General features: G+C 38.7%; 2 protein-coding genes across 3 annotated transcripts in view; one reads left to right on the top strand and one right to left on the bottom strand.

Annotated features, from left to right (window-relative positions):
• The window catches only part of LOC109194528 (transient receptor potential cation channel subfamily M member 4), a 35,814-nt gene extending 20,714 nt beyond the window's left edge, over positions 1-15,100 (top strand). Inside the window, exons 9-28 of the mRNA XM_019362682.2 lie at positions 468-570; positions 661-782; positions 970-1,263; positions 1,386-1,487; positions 1,597-1,725; positions 4,190-4,319; positions 7,734-7,879; positions 8,698-8,810; positions 8,897-9,013; positions 9,136-9,176; positions 9,318-9,550; positions 9,920-10,035; positions 10,340-10,472; positions 11,617-11,791; positions 11,955-12,120; positions 12,212-12,393; positions 12,711-12,843; positions 12,934-13,006; positions 13,745-13,838; positions 13,995-15,100. Coding sequence (XP_019218227.1) covers positions 468-570; positions 661-782; positions 970-1,263; positions 1,386-1,487; positions 1,597-1,725; positions 4,190-4,319; positions 7,734-7,879; positions 8,698-8,810; positions 8,897-9,013; positions 9,136-9,176; positions 9,318-9,550; positions 9,920-10,035; positions 10,340-10,472; positions 11,617-11,791; positions 11,955-12,120; positions 12,212-12,393; positions 12,711-12,843; positions 12,934-13,006; positions 13,745-13,838; positions 13,995-14,026 — 2,634 coding nt within the window. The 3' untranslated portion in view covers positions 14,027-15,100. The remainder of the gene's footprint in view (positions 1-467; positions 571-660; positions 783-969; positions 1,264-1,385; positions 1,488-1,596; positions 1,726-4,189; positions 4,320-7,733; positions 7,880-8,697; positions 8,811-8,896; positions 9,014-9,135; positions 9,177-9,317; positions 9,551-9,919; positions 10,036-10,339; positions 10,473-11,616; positions 11,792-11,954; positions 12,121-12,211; positions 12,394-12,710; positions 12,844-12,933; positions 13,007-13,744; positions 13,839-13,994) is intronic.
• Positions 1-15,104, bottom strand: part of LOC100701335 (protein tyrosine phosphatase receptor type H) — a 574,626-nt gene that overhangs the window by 236,561 nt on the left and 322,961 nt on the right. The gene's annotated exons all lie outside the window — the stretch shown is intronic.

Genomic DNA, 15,104 nt, shown 5'->3' with positions numbered 1-15,104 from the left:
GTATTAACCTGTTTCTTGACTATCATCACTTTCTGTCCCTGTCTGGTTAAACCCGAATAATTAAATTGAAAAATCTAATGTGAATTTAGGATTCCAGCTTCTAATCAACAAGTAAAGTTGGCTAAAGACTATATAATAATAGACATTTTATATTGAATATATCAAAATTTAATCTTGTCTATGATTACAACATTAAAATGGAAGCTCAGAGTTTGGGCAAACTTAGAGTTAGTTTTTAAATTCACTTTAAAGTATTAGAATAAGTGTTGATTAGTCATCAGTCATACTGGGAACTGATTTGAGTCATAATTTCATTTTTATTCTGCCTAATCAGAACACAGACGCTCTGCAGTGAAGGATATCAGTTTAATAAAAAAAACAACAAGTCTTTTCTTTAATCTTTTTCTAAAACATTTTGTGATTATGTCTCTGTCATTCCTGTTCCCTTTTCCATCTTCTGTCTCCAGGCTTTGAGCATTTACCAGAACAGACATTTGATTACAGTCTACCACGGAGAGCACGAGAGTCCAGATGACTTTGACACAGTCCTGCTTAAAACACTCGTGGGAGGTATGTAAGTAGGCTGTAATTTTGCAAAAGAGTCATAACATTAACTTTTAATCCATATTTTAATTTTTATGTTATGTTTGTGTTTTCCAGCAAGTAAGCAGCAATCATCAGCTGAGGCCAATCCTTATACTGATGAGCTGAAACTAGCAGTAACGTGGAACAGGGTTGACATTGCCAAGACTGAACTCTTCAATGGAGACATCCAGTGGAAGGTGAGGAGGGAAAAAGACATCACGCAGATGTTGCACTGAAAGAAGAATTCATACAAAACATTACATTATGCAGCCTATTTAAACACTTTTGACTGAAAAACTGTTTAATTCTGATTTTTAGAAAAATATTTAGCTTAAAAAATGTTGACCTGTCTTAAAACATGATCTTCTTCCTCCAATTAAACAGTATGAAGATTTGGAGGACTCAATGACAGATGCGCTGATCAATGACAAGCCCCAGTTTGTTCGGCTTTTCACTGAGAATGGTTTGAACATCCTGGAGTACCTCACTTATGGCAGGCTGGAAACCCTCTATCGCTCTGTGCCAGATGGGAGTTTACTATATCAAATGCTACAGCGCTGCCTAGCAGAGCGGCTGGAAGTGGAGCGTTCCTCACCATCAGAACAACAGAATTCATCCTCAAAAGTGGCGGCAGATAACAATCAGAGCGGACCAGTGAAGGAGGTCACCCTTTTTGAGGTGAGTTTTGTAATCAAAGATATTCTGTCCTTTTTCATTAATTAGGCTTAAATAGATTCATTATGAATGTGAAGAAAACCTTATACTTTTGTGCTTATTGTCCCACCCACATGTTTCCTCAGGTGTCAGGAGTCCTGGAGCTGTTAATGGGTGATGTCTGCCAGCCTTTCTACTACAACACTTTGGGGTTACAGTTCACTTCATCCAAAAGGACAGCTCTGAAGGTACTCTGAACTTTTCAGAATATGCACACAGAGTGTACTTGTGGTTATAGCATTTCTTTTTTTAAATTATTGACGTGATAATAAGTATTCTTTTCTTCATTTATCAAAGCGTGCCAGTAAGGTTCTGCGTGGATGTTGCATGTATCAAGACCTGCGCTGCCCCCATCCCTGGGCTTCACTCTTCCTCTGGGCTGTACTGCAAAACCGCAGGGAGATGGCCCTTTATTTCTGGGAGATGGTAAAAGCTCTGAGACAAACTGCAAAAAGTATTTTACTTGTGTTCAGCTGGTTTAAAATCTCCAATAATAAAAATACAAAATACAAAATACAGGGTGGGCCATTTATACGGATACACCGTAATAACATGGGAAGGGTTGGTGATACTAAAGTCCTGTTTGTGGCACATTAGTATATGTGAGGGGGCAAACTCCTCAAGATGGGTGGTGACCATGGTGGCCATTTAGAAGTCGGCCATCTTGGATACAACTTTTTTTTTTTTCAACAGGAAGAGGGCCATGTGACACATCAGACTTATTGGTAATGTCACAAGAAAAACAATGGTGTGCTTAGTTTCAACGTAACTTTATTCTTTCATGAGTTATTTACAAGTTTCTGACCACTCATAAAATGTGTTCAATGTGCTGCCCATTGCGTTGGATTGTCAATGCAACCCTCTTCTCCCACTCTTCACACACTGATAGCAACACCGCAGGAGAAATGCCAGCACAGGCATCCAGTATCCGTAGTTTCAGGTGCTGCACATCTCGTATCTTCACACCATAGACAATTGCCTTCAGATGACCCCAAAGATAAAAGTCTAAGGGGGTGAGATTGGGAGACCTTGGGGGCCATTCAACTGGCCCATGACGACCAATCCACTTTCCAGGAAACTGTTCATCTAGGAATGCTCGGACCTGGCACCCATAATGTGGTGGTGCACCATCTTGCTGGAAAAACTCAGGGAACGTGCGGCTTCAGTGCATAAAGAGGGAAACACATCATCATGTAGCAATTTCAAATATCCAGTGGCCTTGAGGTTTCCATTGATGAAGAATGGACCCACTGTCGTTGTACCCCATATACCACACCAAACCATCACCTTTGTTGTTCCAACAGTCTTGGAGGGATCCATCCAATGTGGGTTAGTGTCAGACCAATAGCGGTGGTTTTGTTTGTTAACTTCACCATTCACATAAAAGTTTGCCTCATCACTGAACAAAATCTTCTGCGTGAACTGAGGGTCCTGCTCCAATTTTTGTTTTGCCCATTCTGCAAATTCTGTGCGCTGATCTGGGTCATCCTCGTTGAGATGCTGCAGTAGCTGGAGTTTGTAAGGGTGCCATTTGTGAGTAGCTAATATCCGCCGAAGGGATGTTCGACTAATGCCACTCTCCAGTGACATGCGGCGAGTGCTACGCTGTGGGCTCTTGCTGAATGAAGCTAGGACAGCCACTGATGTTTCTTCATTAGTGACAGTTTTCTTGCCTCCACATTTTGGCAAATCCAACACTGAACCAGTTTCACAAAACGTAGCAAGCAGTTTGCTAACTGTAGCATGGGAGATGGGTGGTCTCGTAGGGTGTCTTGCATTGAAATCTGCTGCAATGACCCGGTTACTGCGTTCACCAGATATCAACACGATTTCGATCCGCTCCTCACGTGTTAACCTCTTCGACATGTCAATGGCTGTGAACAAAGAGAAACTTGTAAATAACTCATGAATGAATAAAGTTACGTTGAAACCAAGCACACCATTGTTTTTCTTGTGACATTACCAATAAGTTTGATGTGTCACATGGCCCTCTTCCTATTGAAAAAACAAAAGTTGTATCCAAGATGGCCGACTTCTAAATGGCCACCATGGTCACGACCCATCTTGAAGAGTTTGCGCCCTCAGATATACTAATGTGCCACAAACAGGACTTTAATATCACCAACCATTCCCATTTTATTACAGTGTATCCATATAAATGGCCCACCCTGTAGTTAAGGAGTGGCGCTTTTCCTGAAGAAAAAACAGAATTAAAAAAATCTTCTTATACTGATTTATATACTACAGAGTCCTCGGTGTATGAATGGATGAATAGATAGTTATTTGAATAAAATCATCAATTATCAGGTGAAATGAAGCGACACTGGACATTTGTGAGGATGAGGTGCAGCTAGGTGCTCGTGGTAACATGTCAAAGTTGTTGGAGTCAGTTAATTACAATATATTGTTAATCATTATTATATGATGTAAGCGTTGATTATGTTAAATGTATATCATAATGTTAAATCTTAACCTATAAGTAAATTATTACTATATAACAATCAAATTCAATTGTGATTGTGCATTTTAACATGCTACATTTAAGCATTTAAATTTAGTTAGTGGCAAGCCCAGGGCTTTAAGTAGGATTTAAGTGGGCTTCTACTTAAAGTTTCTATCCAGCTTGCAGTAGATCTTGTTAAAAAGCAGCATCTGAACTAAAAATATAAAATACACATATATAGTACCTTTAAGTAAATTCCAAGTATCACCAGCTTAGACTTTATGCAGCAAGTAAATGTGTTAATGGCTGTCTGTGTCTGCATTACCACTCAGACTACTTCAAAAGAAAGAACTGAGATAATGAAACAGACCATATTAGATACAATAAATTTACTTTTTGCACCTGTTTCTTTGCAGAAAGTATATAATTGCCCTCTTTCCTTTCCAGGCAGGTGAGGCAGTCCTGAGTGCTCTTGGTGGCTGTAAAATACTCAGAGAACTGTCCAAACTTGACGAAGAGACCGAAACCAAACTCTCTATGAAAGAACTGGCCCAGAAGTTTGAGAACCTGGCACATGGTGTGATTATTTGTTATCTAGTTTTGTAAAAGTTTTATTACACCTTTGAATTTTTCTTTTAACATCTGTTATAACACAATTGTAGCAAAACCTATCTAACTCTTTACACAGCAGTAACTAATAATTTAATTGCAGTCTTCCCGAATGAGCTGTAACTAAGATTAAGGATAAAATTCCTCCACTGTTGTCTTCTTTAACCCAGAGTGACTCCCACAGAGGTTGATTATCTTGTCAATGGTTTTACATTCCTAGGAAATGGCTTCTCAAAAATCTTTAAGCTCTGTGTTTAGTGTGATGCTCTGTAAAATCCCTCCATAAAGCTCTTACTATTCATGACTTATTGAAGAAAATAAGACCAACTCCTGATTTCTTTTCAGCACTGTAGCCACACTGACAAAGAGTCACAGATACCAATACCAGCCTTCCTATTATCTCAAAAATTCTTGAAAGGGTAATTGTAAAACAGTTAGCTGATCATCTGCAAAGTAATACTTTATTTCAAGATAGCTGTTCTATCCATCAGCTGGTGCAGAGCCCCAGTTGCCTCGGGACTGGGCAACCCACCGCACATGCTTCGCCTAGGAGCTTGGAAAGAAAAGCATCTCGACTTTTTTAAGTTTCTCGAAGATGTTTCACCTCTCATCCAAGAAGCTTCTTCAGTTTTAAGAACAATTGGTTGAGGCCCAGCCCTACTGGGAGTGTCCCTAGGAGGGTTGTTGACCCACTATTGATCATCTGTGAAATCCCATGAGATAAGGTGTGAAAACAGGTACGGTTCGATAGTGACCCACACCTGTGTCTCTAAGGGCGTGTCCCTAAAAGAAACGTCCGGTTGATCTGGGACTCTCCACCAATAGCTCTTAGAACTGAAAAGCTTCTTTGACAAGAGGTGAAATCTGTCCCCAGAATTAAGGGATGTCATGCCTGGACTAGCTGCAGTCTTCATACTATGCTTTTGCCTTTATATTTGATTTGGAGAGACACAAGAGGATATTCATGAATGTCCACATATAAATCCATACACCAGTTAATTGCAGGCCAAGAGTAAGAAACAAAACTAAACACAGAAATAGACAAATAGTATACACTTCGGTATCAAAATGAATACCTTAGTAAAAGTGACTGTATATACCAGAAACAAAGGAAATTCCAAGAGGAAGCCTCCAAAGTTTGATTCTGTTCATCTGGACATAGCGTTTTCAGTGGGAGAAACGTTTCGTCACTCATCCAAGTGACTTCTTCAGTCTCAGCTGACTGCAGGTTTCCCCAATCTTATAAACAGAGCTACCTCGTCAGGCCAGGACTCCGTAGTCTATTTACCCCTACACTTTTCAGTGATGAGGATGTACACATCCTGGACAGGGAGGAACGCTGGTTTGAGCGCGGAGTCAAGGAGGCCATTTACGTGAAAAGGGAAAGACCATCTCTGAATCGAGAAGGGGGTTTAAGGGTACATCTTTCACCATCTTACAATGCTGTGATTGCAGCGCTTCCCACTCTCTGTGAATGGTACTAGTGGCCATTGATCAGTGGGCTTTGATCAGTGGGCTTTGATCAGTGGTTGTCAATCAATGGTCATGAGAATTTGCATAATTATGATGAAGGAACTGACCTCCCAGTCCATTGTTCCTTCAGTGGGCTGGTTTCAGTCATTATGCAAATGCACTATTTATAAGATTGGGGAAACCTGCAGTCAGCTGAGACTGAAGAAGTCACTTGGATCAGTGACGAAACGTTTCTCCCACTGAAAACTCTACGTCCAGATGAACAGAATCAAGCTTTGGAGATTTACTTACCTGGATGATTGAGCATGAATCAAGAAGTTCCAAGAGGAAGGAGCTGCAAATTTGGCTGCTGACTAAGGAGCTTGGAAAGAAAAGCGTCTGGACTTCTTTGAGTTGCTTGAAGACGTTTCACCTCTCATCCGAGAAGCTTCTTGAGTTCTAAGGGTCAATTGGTGGGGAGTCCCAGATTTAAACCCAGTGGGAGTTTCCCCCCAAAGAGAGACAAAGGACCCCCTGATGATCCTCTACCTAATCACATGAGCCAAGGTGTGAAACTCCCACTGGGTTTAAATCTGGGACTCCCCACCATTTGACCCTTAGAACTGAAGAAGCTTCTCGGATGAGAGGTGAAACATCTTCAAGCAACTCAAAGAAGTCCAGATGCTTTTCTTTCCAAGCTCCTTAGTCTACGATGACCTGGATGACTGAGAACCTTCACAGACAAATTTGGCTGCTCTTTTCTTAAAGTAAAAACTAAGTTTCAAAAAAACCTTTCAATTATTGCTGAATCAGAAGTGTGAATGAGACCGAGTCATCTACTTGTATTGTGATACTAACTCATTCTCATAGGTTTAAAAGACTAAAAGTGTGTAAGCCTTCTCATAAATATGATGTGACTGTTTAACAGTGCATGGGGGAAGCTCTATGTCAGTAGTATTACCAGACAAGGATTTTACTGTCTCAAAAAATGAAAGGGGTTTTGGAGATTGTTTCAAGGCTCCATAAGAACATGATCAGCTTTGGCTTTTCTAATGGCGACTGAGCATGTATTGCACAGCTGCCTGAAAAGCAGCTAATTAGTATGCAGGTTAGTTCTCCTGGCTTTTGCCAATGACACATTTCACTCACAAAGTAGCTTAATTAGATCAGGAGAAAACTAGCAGATTTTTTTTTCATGTCTCGTTTGCAATCATCCATGTCTTCTTCTTGAGAATTCAAATGTTTCTGACTGATTTTCACTGATATCCAGATAATACCCAGCTTTATCAATCCATGAAGCTAGATGACACAGTAATTAGTTTCAGGAATGTCTTATAAACAAAAAGACCTGGATGATGCCTAATTTCCTGCAGCTAAATTCAGACAAAAGAGAGGTTACTGTTCTTGGCCCTAAAAATCTTAAAAACATGGTGTCTAACCAGCTCCTTAGTCCTGAATGGCATTGCTTTTTTTTTTTTGCTTTTTTTTTTTTTTTTTACCAGCGTATTAGACAAATATGCAGGACTAATTTCTTGCATTTGCACAGTATCTCTAAAGTTAGAAACATCTTTTCTGAAAAACTAGTTCATGCATTTATTACCCCTATGTTGGGCTATTGTAATTCATTACTATTAAGTTGTCCTAAAAACCTTTCAGATGAGTACTAACCAGGGACTAGAGAAAGAGAGGCCATGCCTCTCATATTAGGTTCTTCATTGGCTGCCTGTTAAATCCAGAATTAAATCCCTCTCCTCACATACTTGAGCTTGAAAAAATAGGCCTTGTCATTTCTCAAAGATCTCAGAGTGCTTGCTCACAGGGAGTTGCAAATTGAGGTTTACCATACAACACAAAGCACCTTTAGGTGACTTGTAAACTGACACTATAGAAATAAACTTGAATGTCATGTCTTTTGTCCACTTTACCTCAGATATCTTCAGCTCTTGCTATCGGAGTAATGAACACCGTTCCTTCACCCTGCTAATTAGGAAGTCTCCTGTCTGGGGTCACAGCACCTGTCTTCAGATGGGCGTGAGTGCTGATGCTCGGCGTTTCTTCAGTAATGATGGCGTACAGGTGTGTTAGATTTTTAACCTCTCTCATTCATGTGATTTTTCTCCCCCTGTCCTGCACAGCAGTTAAGCAATCAGAACTGTTGTCTGAAGGCCAAAAAATGGCAAACAATTTTCAGAGAAAGAAAAAAAAACTCTGCTTTAACACCTGTTGGAATAAAAAACAGCAGAAAAACTAGAGCAACAACCAAAATATGCATGAACAAAAATGACAGGCCTGTTCTACATCTACCCAGGGCTTGTTTAAGAGGCTATGTTTTAAACATCTTGAGATGTATTATAACCTGTTGGCTAAGAAGTAGTGGTGAAAGTTAAACAGATCTAGTCCTCTATCCCTGGTCCTCTGCAATGTTTTTAACTTAATATGCTGTTTTTTTCCTGCCAAGACTGACGTCATCTACAGGATTTCCTCTCTCATCCCAGCCCGTTAACATAATTTCCAATAGTACATGGGCATTCAATCTGAATTTGTATCAGATGTTTATTTTAAACATATAAGTAACAAATGTTAATAAACATAAAAACACAATCCAAAAAAGCTGTCATATTTGCATGAAAAAATATTGAACATTTTCTGTTTATTAACACTTACTTATTTAGGTCATTGTATAAAACAGCTTTGATTATACAATCAAATCTATAAATATACATTATCATTGAATGAGACCATGTAATACACAACAGTACAGTCATTTGAATTATAAATTAATTCAGTACTAAGTAAAAATGTCAGGATGCTTCAAAAAATAACACATCCTAACTTCATGTTGAGCCGGTGAGCTGCTGTTGATGGATAAGGACTCATTTTCTCTCCTCTTCCAGTCTCTGCTGTCCCATATCTGGTGGGGTGATATGAAGAGGAAAACAGAGGTCTGGAAGCTCCTGCTCACTTTCTTCTGCCCCATCCTCTGCTACACCAATCTCATCTCTTTCAGGTAAATTTTTTTTTTTTTTCAGATGAAAGGCTTGGAATTTTATTTGATATTTTTTTTAAACCTTTGCTAAATATTTTACCTAATAGAAAACCAGATAATCAGTTGGAAGAGGAGGAGGGAATTCCTAATGAGGATGGGCCAGACCAGGACACTAACAGTCTCTATGGGACCACCGTCTTCTCTTTCGCTGACATCAAACACCAGTAATATTTCTACTTGCACTCTTCAGTGTTAATCTGTAGAACATCAGTTTGTTGTTTTTATGTTATTGATTTGCATTAGCTAAAGTCTAATAATTAACTCAATTTTATTTTTCTTACATCAGTGACGTTGACTCAGAAGTTCACAGGAGTGGTACCATTAAAGGTGAGTCCTGTTTAAATAGTCATCTTTGAATAAGTGTTGTCACTCACTACAAGAAGAAAGTCTGACTAAAGAAATGATTCTTGTCACCACATGCTGTCATTTTACTCACCTTCCAATCTGTGTTTATAATCTTTGATACAGGTGTACCTTACCGACCACCACAGCGTCCATTCATAGTGTCACGCTGGTGTCAGTTCTGGTTTGCACCTGTCACCTCATTTCTGGGCAACGTCCTGATGTACTTCCTGTTTCTCTTGCTTTTTGCCTACGTACTGTTGGTGGATTTTGAGCCCCCACCACCCTCAGGCCCAGGTGCTGCTGAGTGTGTGTTTTACTTCTGGGTATTCACCCTCGTTTGTGAGGAGATACGACAGGTGAGTTAAGAGACACATCTTACTTGGAACTTTATTTCCAGAAATTATAGAAAATGTAGAGGGAAGAACTGAACACAATAACTGAACTATCGCCAAAGTGCTATTGCAATACTGTGGTTAACATGCTCCTGTGTCACAAAAATTTTTTACATTTTAATGTTTGTTACTGATTTCATATAACTTAACAAATGCACTGAAGATTAAAAGAAATCACATAAATTCAAATCTTATTCCTGTTGCATTTTTACTTGGTCTTTAAAATGATAACAGTGCATGGAGAGTGGTTTTCTGTATTTGGATACGTGTCACCTGTTTATAGGCAGGTATAGCTTTTTTCCACTTGTTTTAACTTTTATCTTCTCCTTCAAGACAATTTTTTTGGGGACGATGACTTGGCGTCAAAGGTTCAGACTCTACATTAAGGATGTATGGAATAAATGTGACCTCACTGCCATCAGCCTGTTCATAATAGGACTAATCTGCAGGTATGGACAAGAAATAAAAAATAATAAATGTCAATACTAGATTATTGAAAAAAAAAAAAAAACTTTCCACAATGTTATTTTTGAATGAAGCTTTGTCATTGCAAATTGTAACATTTATAAAAGTGCTGTCCTTTGTTTGTGTCTATGGATGTAGCGTGGCATAAATAATTTCCTTTCATCTTCCACTGGACTTTTAGGCACTTAAATTTAAAATATTTTCTCCTTTAAAAAACTAATTTTAAAGGTTTGCCACCAGGTGCTGCTGCTACCTCACTGATTCAGTTTTACTGTGCTTGTGTTTCAGGATGTTCCACTGGTCACATGAATTTGGCCGGGATATGCTTTGTTTGGACTACATGGTGTTCACCCTTCGTCTCATTCACATTTTTGCCATTCACAAGCAGTTGGGGCCAAAAATCATCATTGTAGGAAAGATGGTGAGAAAATTACCATCAGTTTATGGGGCGCCATTTGTAAAGTGAAACATGCTGAAATTAACGGCAACATTTTTAACATAGCTCAAAACCTTACAAAAACATTTTTTTTCCAGTAATTTTTTACAACATTTCCAAAAACATTTGTAACTTTTCATATTCAAAACACAATTTTAAATATTAAATCTAAATGTTAAATCTAAGTGTTGAATGTTAAATCTAAATGTTAAATATTAAATCTAAATGTTAAATATTAAATCTAAATATTATATTTAAATCTAAATCTAAATGTTAAATCTGAGTATTATATTTAAATCTAAATGTTAAATGTTAAATCTAAATGTTACAGGAAACTAAATATTTAGCTAACATGCAAATTTATTGTACGGATCAACGGAAATACCAAAATCACAGCTTTACGAAATGCTCTGGTGCAAAAGTGTGCCGGTAGTGGTCAGATTGTGTCTGCTCTCCCCTGACGGTCACTTCTCAATGCTATGAGCTGCTTCACCTACGAGCATGTCCAGCGATTTATCTGGACTTGTGCTGCAGCGATTGTGAAGCGGAGACTGCAGCTGCTGAGAGTCCACTACTGCTGAACCTTTGGATGGCCGACAAAATGGATCTTCCAATGTTTTCAGCTAAACCGCTGGACGTGCTGGTAGGCAAGAAGTGAAGCAACTCATGGCGTTGAGAAGTGACCATCACGGGAGAGCAGACACAATCTGACCACTACCGGCACACTTTTGCACCTGAGGTTGTCGTAACGCTTTAATTTTGGTATTTCCGTTGATCCATACAATAAATTTGCATGTTAGCTAAATATTTAGTTTCCTGTAACATTTAGATTTAACATTTAGATTTAACATTTAACATTTAGATTTAAATATAATGTTTAGATTTAACATTTAAAATTGTGTTTTAAATATGTAAAGTTACAAATATTTTACAAAATGTTGTAAAAAATGACTCAAAAAAACATGGTTTTGTAAGGTCTTGAGCTAAATGTGGAAAAATGTTACAGTTAATTTCAGCATGTTTCACTTTACAAACGGCGCCCTGTATCAATTGGCATTACAACTGCGGTACACTCATTATGTTTACATATATAATAGCAACAACAAGATCACAATTTCCTCTTGTTTAGATGAAGGATATCTTCTTCTTCCTCTTCTTCCTGGGCGTGTGGCTCATGGCATATGGAGTTGCCAATCAGGCTCTGATCTACACCTACGATCCAAACCCGAATCGCATTTTTCGGAGAGTTTTCTACAGGCCATACTTGCACATCTTTGGACAGATCCCTGTGGAAGAGATGGATGGTACAAGTGTTTGTGCAACTGGCATAAAAATAAGAAAATCTGTGTTAAAGCTGAAATTTCTTTTAAAATGCTGCAGTTTCCTAGAACCTACTTTCATCACAGAAATTTGAAATTGAGTGTTATTATAATTTTAACCATTTCTTACTTTTCCAATTTATTGCAGTGGGCAAGGACTGGGATATCAGTTGTACACACAATGTGACTTTGATTGAGAGCGGTGAAGAGCCGTGTAGAAATCATGAGAGTAACTGGCTTGTAGTGATTCTGCTAGTCGTATATCTCCTGGTCACCAACATCCTGCTCATCAACCTGCTTATTGCCATGTTTAGGTAAAGAACCAGTCTTTTATTATATCTAAGGATGCATTCACAAACTGGCTTAACTTGACTCAGTGGCTCTGATCTGCTTGTATCCACACAGCTACACTTTCTCTAAAGTGCAGGAACACAGTGACATCTACTGGAAGTTCCAGCGTTACAACCTGATTGTTGAGTACCACTCCCGTCCTTCTTTGGCTCCGCCTTTCATTATCATCTCACACATCAACCTCTTTATCAAGAGGGTCATCCGCAAAGTGCCCTCTGTAAAGATCCACCACTTTGGTCAGTATTGGATCAGGGTTGTTACTCTAATAAGTTTTTGTTACTTAACTCCAAAAAATCTAACGCTGAGTGAGGAATCTACACATGATTAGAATTAGGTAATTTCTTAAATGTCTTCTAAATTTTATTTGATAATTGTGGGTTTTGGTTAAACAGTGTCTGCCTTGTTATCACTCAGTTACTAACTGAAAATGGCAGTGCCGAGTTAAAAGAATAGGCTTTTTGTTTACTTGCTCACTGACCTCAGTTTAGCAGTGATAAAAGCATGAAAACTGAGTTGAAAGGTAATCATTTCAACCCTTGGTCTTTACTATCAGTGTTAGACTTGGAAACAAAGGCAGCTAACAGATTATCAACATGGGAAACGATTCAGAAGGAAGACTTCCTGACTGCTCAAAACAAGATCCAGAAAAGCAGCGACTCAGAAAGACTCAAACGGATGTCTGCCAAGTGAGCACACCTTCATGCTCCACTGTAGCAGCATTATTTATTACTTTGTGACTCCATCATTCTGAAGTAAACGTATCTTTGTTTATATAGGGTAGATGGTGTGCTTAAACATCTGAGTGAAAGCAGAGACTTTGAACACAGGCTACGGTCTCTGGAGAATCAGGTAAAACCGAAGCTCCAACTTATCATTTTGTACCCTTTGAGTCATTGATGATACATACGTGGAGCTGCTGTGAAAGAACATGTCTGCAGAGTTAAACTATTCTATATAAAGGTTAAAGCACTTCATAGCAGGTGGCAGTTGGCACATTACTTTAAGAGGAAGTTGAAAAATAGGGAAAATACCTACTGTACAGCAAAAAGACAGTTTCAGGTTGGATAACGTGAAGTTGTTTCCCGGCTGATGTAAGAGTTATTTTATGTGATGGTGAGTAATTCTTTAGTAAGTACTTTCATGGTTTGGAGAATGTCACATGAAAGAAACAGAGGCAGAACTCAAACTAACCAACTTAGTGCAATCAGTGGTATAAATGAATGCATGTGGAAAGAAACTGTGTAGGCAATACTATCTAGCGCAGAAAAAAAACCCAATTTCTAACCAAATTCTAAAAAAATGTGTCTGAGAGAGGAGAGCCATTCAAGAACTGAACTGAGGGCTTTTATGTAGCACTGGCAAACAGGGGAAAGGCTTTGCCACTGTCACTGCTTGGAAACAGGCCACAATAACTTCTCCAATGCCTACAGATGAGACCTGCCACATAACAGGTTGAAAGGAAAGGATGGAATGAGCTGTCAGAGAGATAAAAAAAAACCTAATTTTTTCCTAAGTGATTTTTCTTGAGGTTTAAAAATGGCTATTCTCTCAGATAAAGCTTTATGTTATTCTGCTCTTTATTTCCAGATGGATTATTGCTCTAGTGCCCTCAGCTGGGTTGTGGATACTTTAGCACAAGGAAGCACATTCAAACCTCCTCGCCCCCCCCCTGCATCACGAGGTACTTATGATTACAAAACAACCTGCAATATTCCAATATTGCTTTCAATACAAACTCAGCTAGCCTAATCTCATTTTAAAAATATTTATATTACATTTTGTTTGTGCTAAAATTGGTCCCTCTCACTTTTATTATTTTATCTGTTCTTCTACACAGACGTGTTACCCTCCCCTTCCAGCTCAACTTGATTCAATGATGCTTTAAATCAAGGAGAACACCTTCACTTCATTCAAGTTCAAGAAAAAACACAAAAGGAGCACGCTCCCTTTTGACAACGTTAGTTGCAGTCCGCCACCATGAGCCTCACTGAACTGTTACCAATGCTTAAAAAGCAAAAAAATAAAAAAAAGTATTTAGCCAATGCAATGTAATATATATATATATATATATGTGTGTGTGTGTGTGTGTGTGTGTGTATTAAGTTAGGAAATGACATGACATCTTCATTGCTTTAGTTTTAAAGACACTCTTGGAATTTTAAAAAGTATTCTGATGTAATCTGTAATAATGTCTAATAAGAGTTAGATTATGAGCATCACAATGCTTTTTTTCAGTTCAGTTACACTTTAAATATATGAATTGTATTGGTATGCCTGCATTCTTGTTCTTTAAATATAAAGTTTTCATACCTAATAATAAATGAATGTTTACTAGAAATGCAAAATAATAACCCTATTTCAACAATGTTTAAGCATTTAATTAGTAATAATAACTAGCCTGGCTGCAGGCGTATCATTGGATGTCAGTAGCAGTTGCTAAAAGGCAGGGTTTGTTTCTTTTGGACACAGACGGTGTTGCTGTATACTTCTATTTGTAGCCTAGTTCGAACCTAATTAGCTACTGGGTCCTGTTATACATGGGCGATCGTGGCTCAAGAGTTGGGAGTTCGCCTTGTAATCGGAAGGTTGCCGGTTCGAGCCCCGGCTTGGACAGTCTCGGTCGTTGTGTCCTTGGGCAAGACACTTCACCTACTGCCTACTGGTGTTGGCCATAAGGGCCAATGGCGCGATATGGGAGCCTCGCTTCTGTCAGTCTGCCCCAGGGCACCTGTGGCTACAACTGTAGCTTGCCTCCACCAGTGAGTGAATGAATAGTGGCATTGTAAAGTGCTTTGGGTGCCTTGAAAAGCGCTATATCCAATCCATTATTATTATACAGTTATGTGAAAGGGACAATGCACACCCTTTAAACCTATCAGCACATGACACATCCCCAATTTCAAAAAAGTATATAAAATGTAAATAAACTATGCAATGATTTGATGTC

This window comes from Oreochromis niloticus, linkage group LG8 (genome assembly GCF_001858045.2).
Source record: "Oreochromis niloticus isolate F11D_XX linkage group LG8, O_niloticus_UMD_NMBU, whole genome shotgun sequence".
Classification (NCBI taxonomy): domain Eukaryota; kingdom Metazoa; phylum Chordata; class Actinopteri; order Cichliformes; family Cichlidae; genus Oreochromis; species Oreochromis niloticus.
This window is presented reverse-complemented; position numbering and strand designations above follow the sequence as displayed.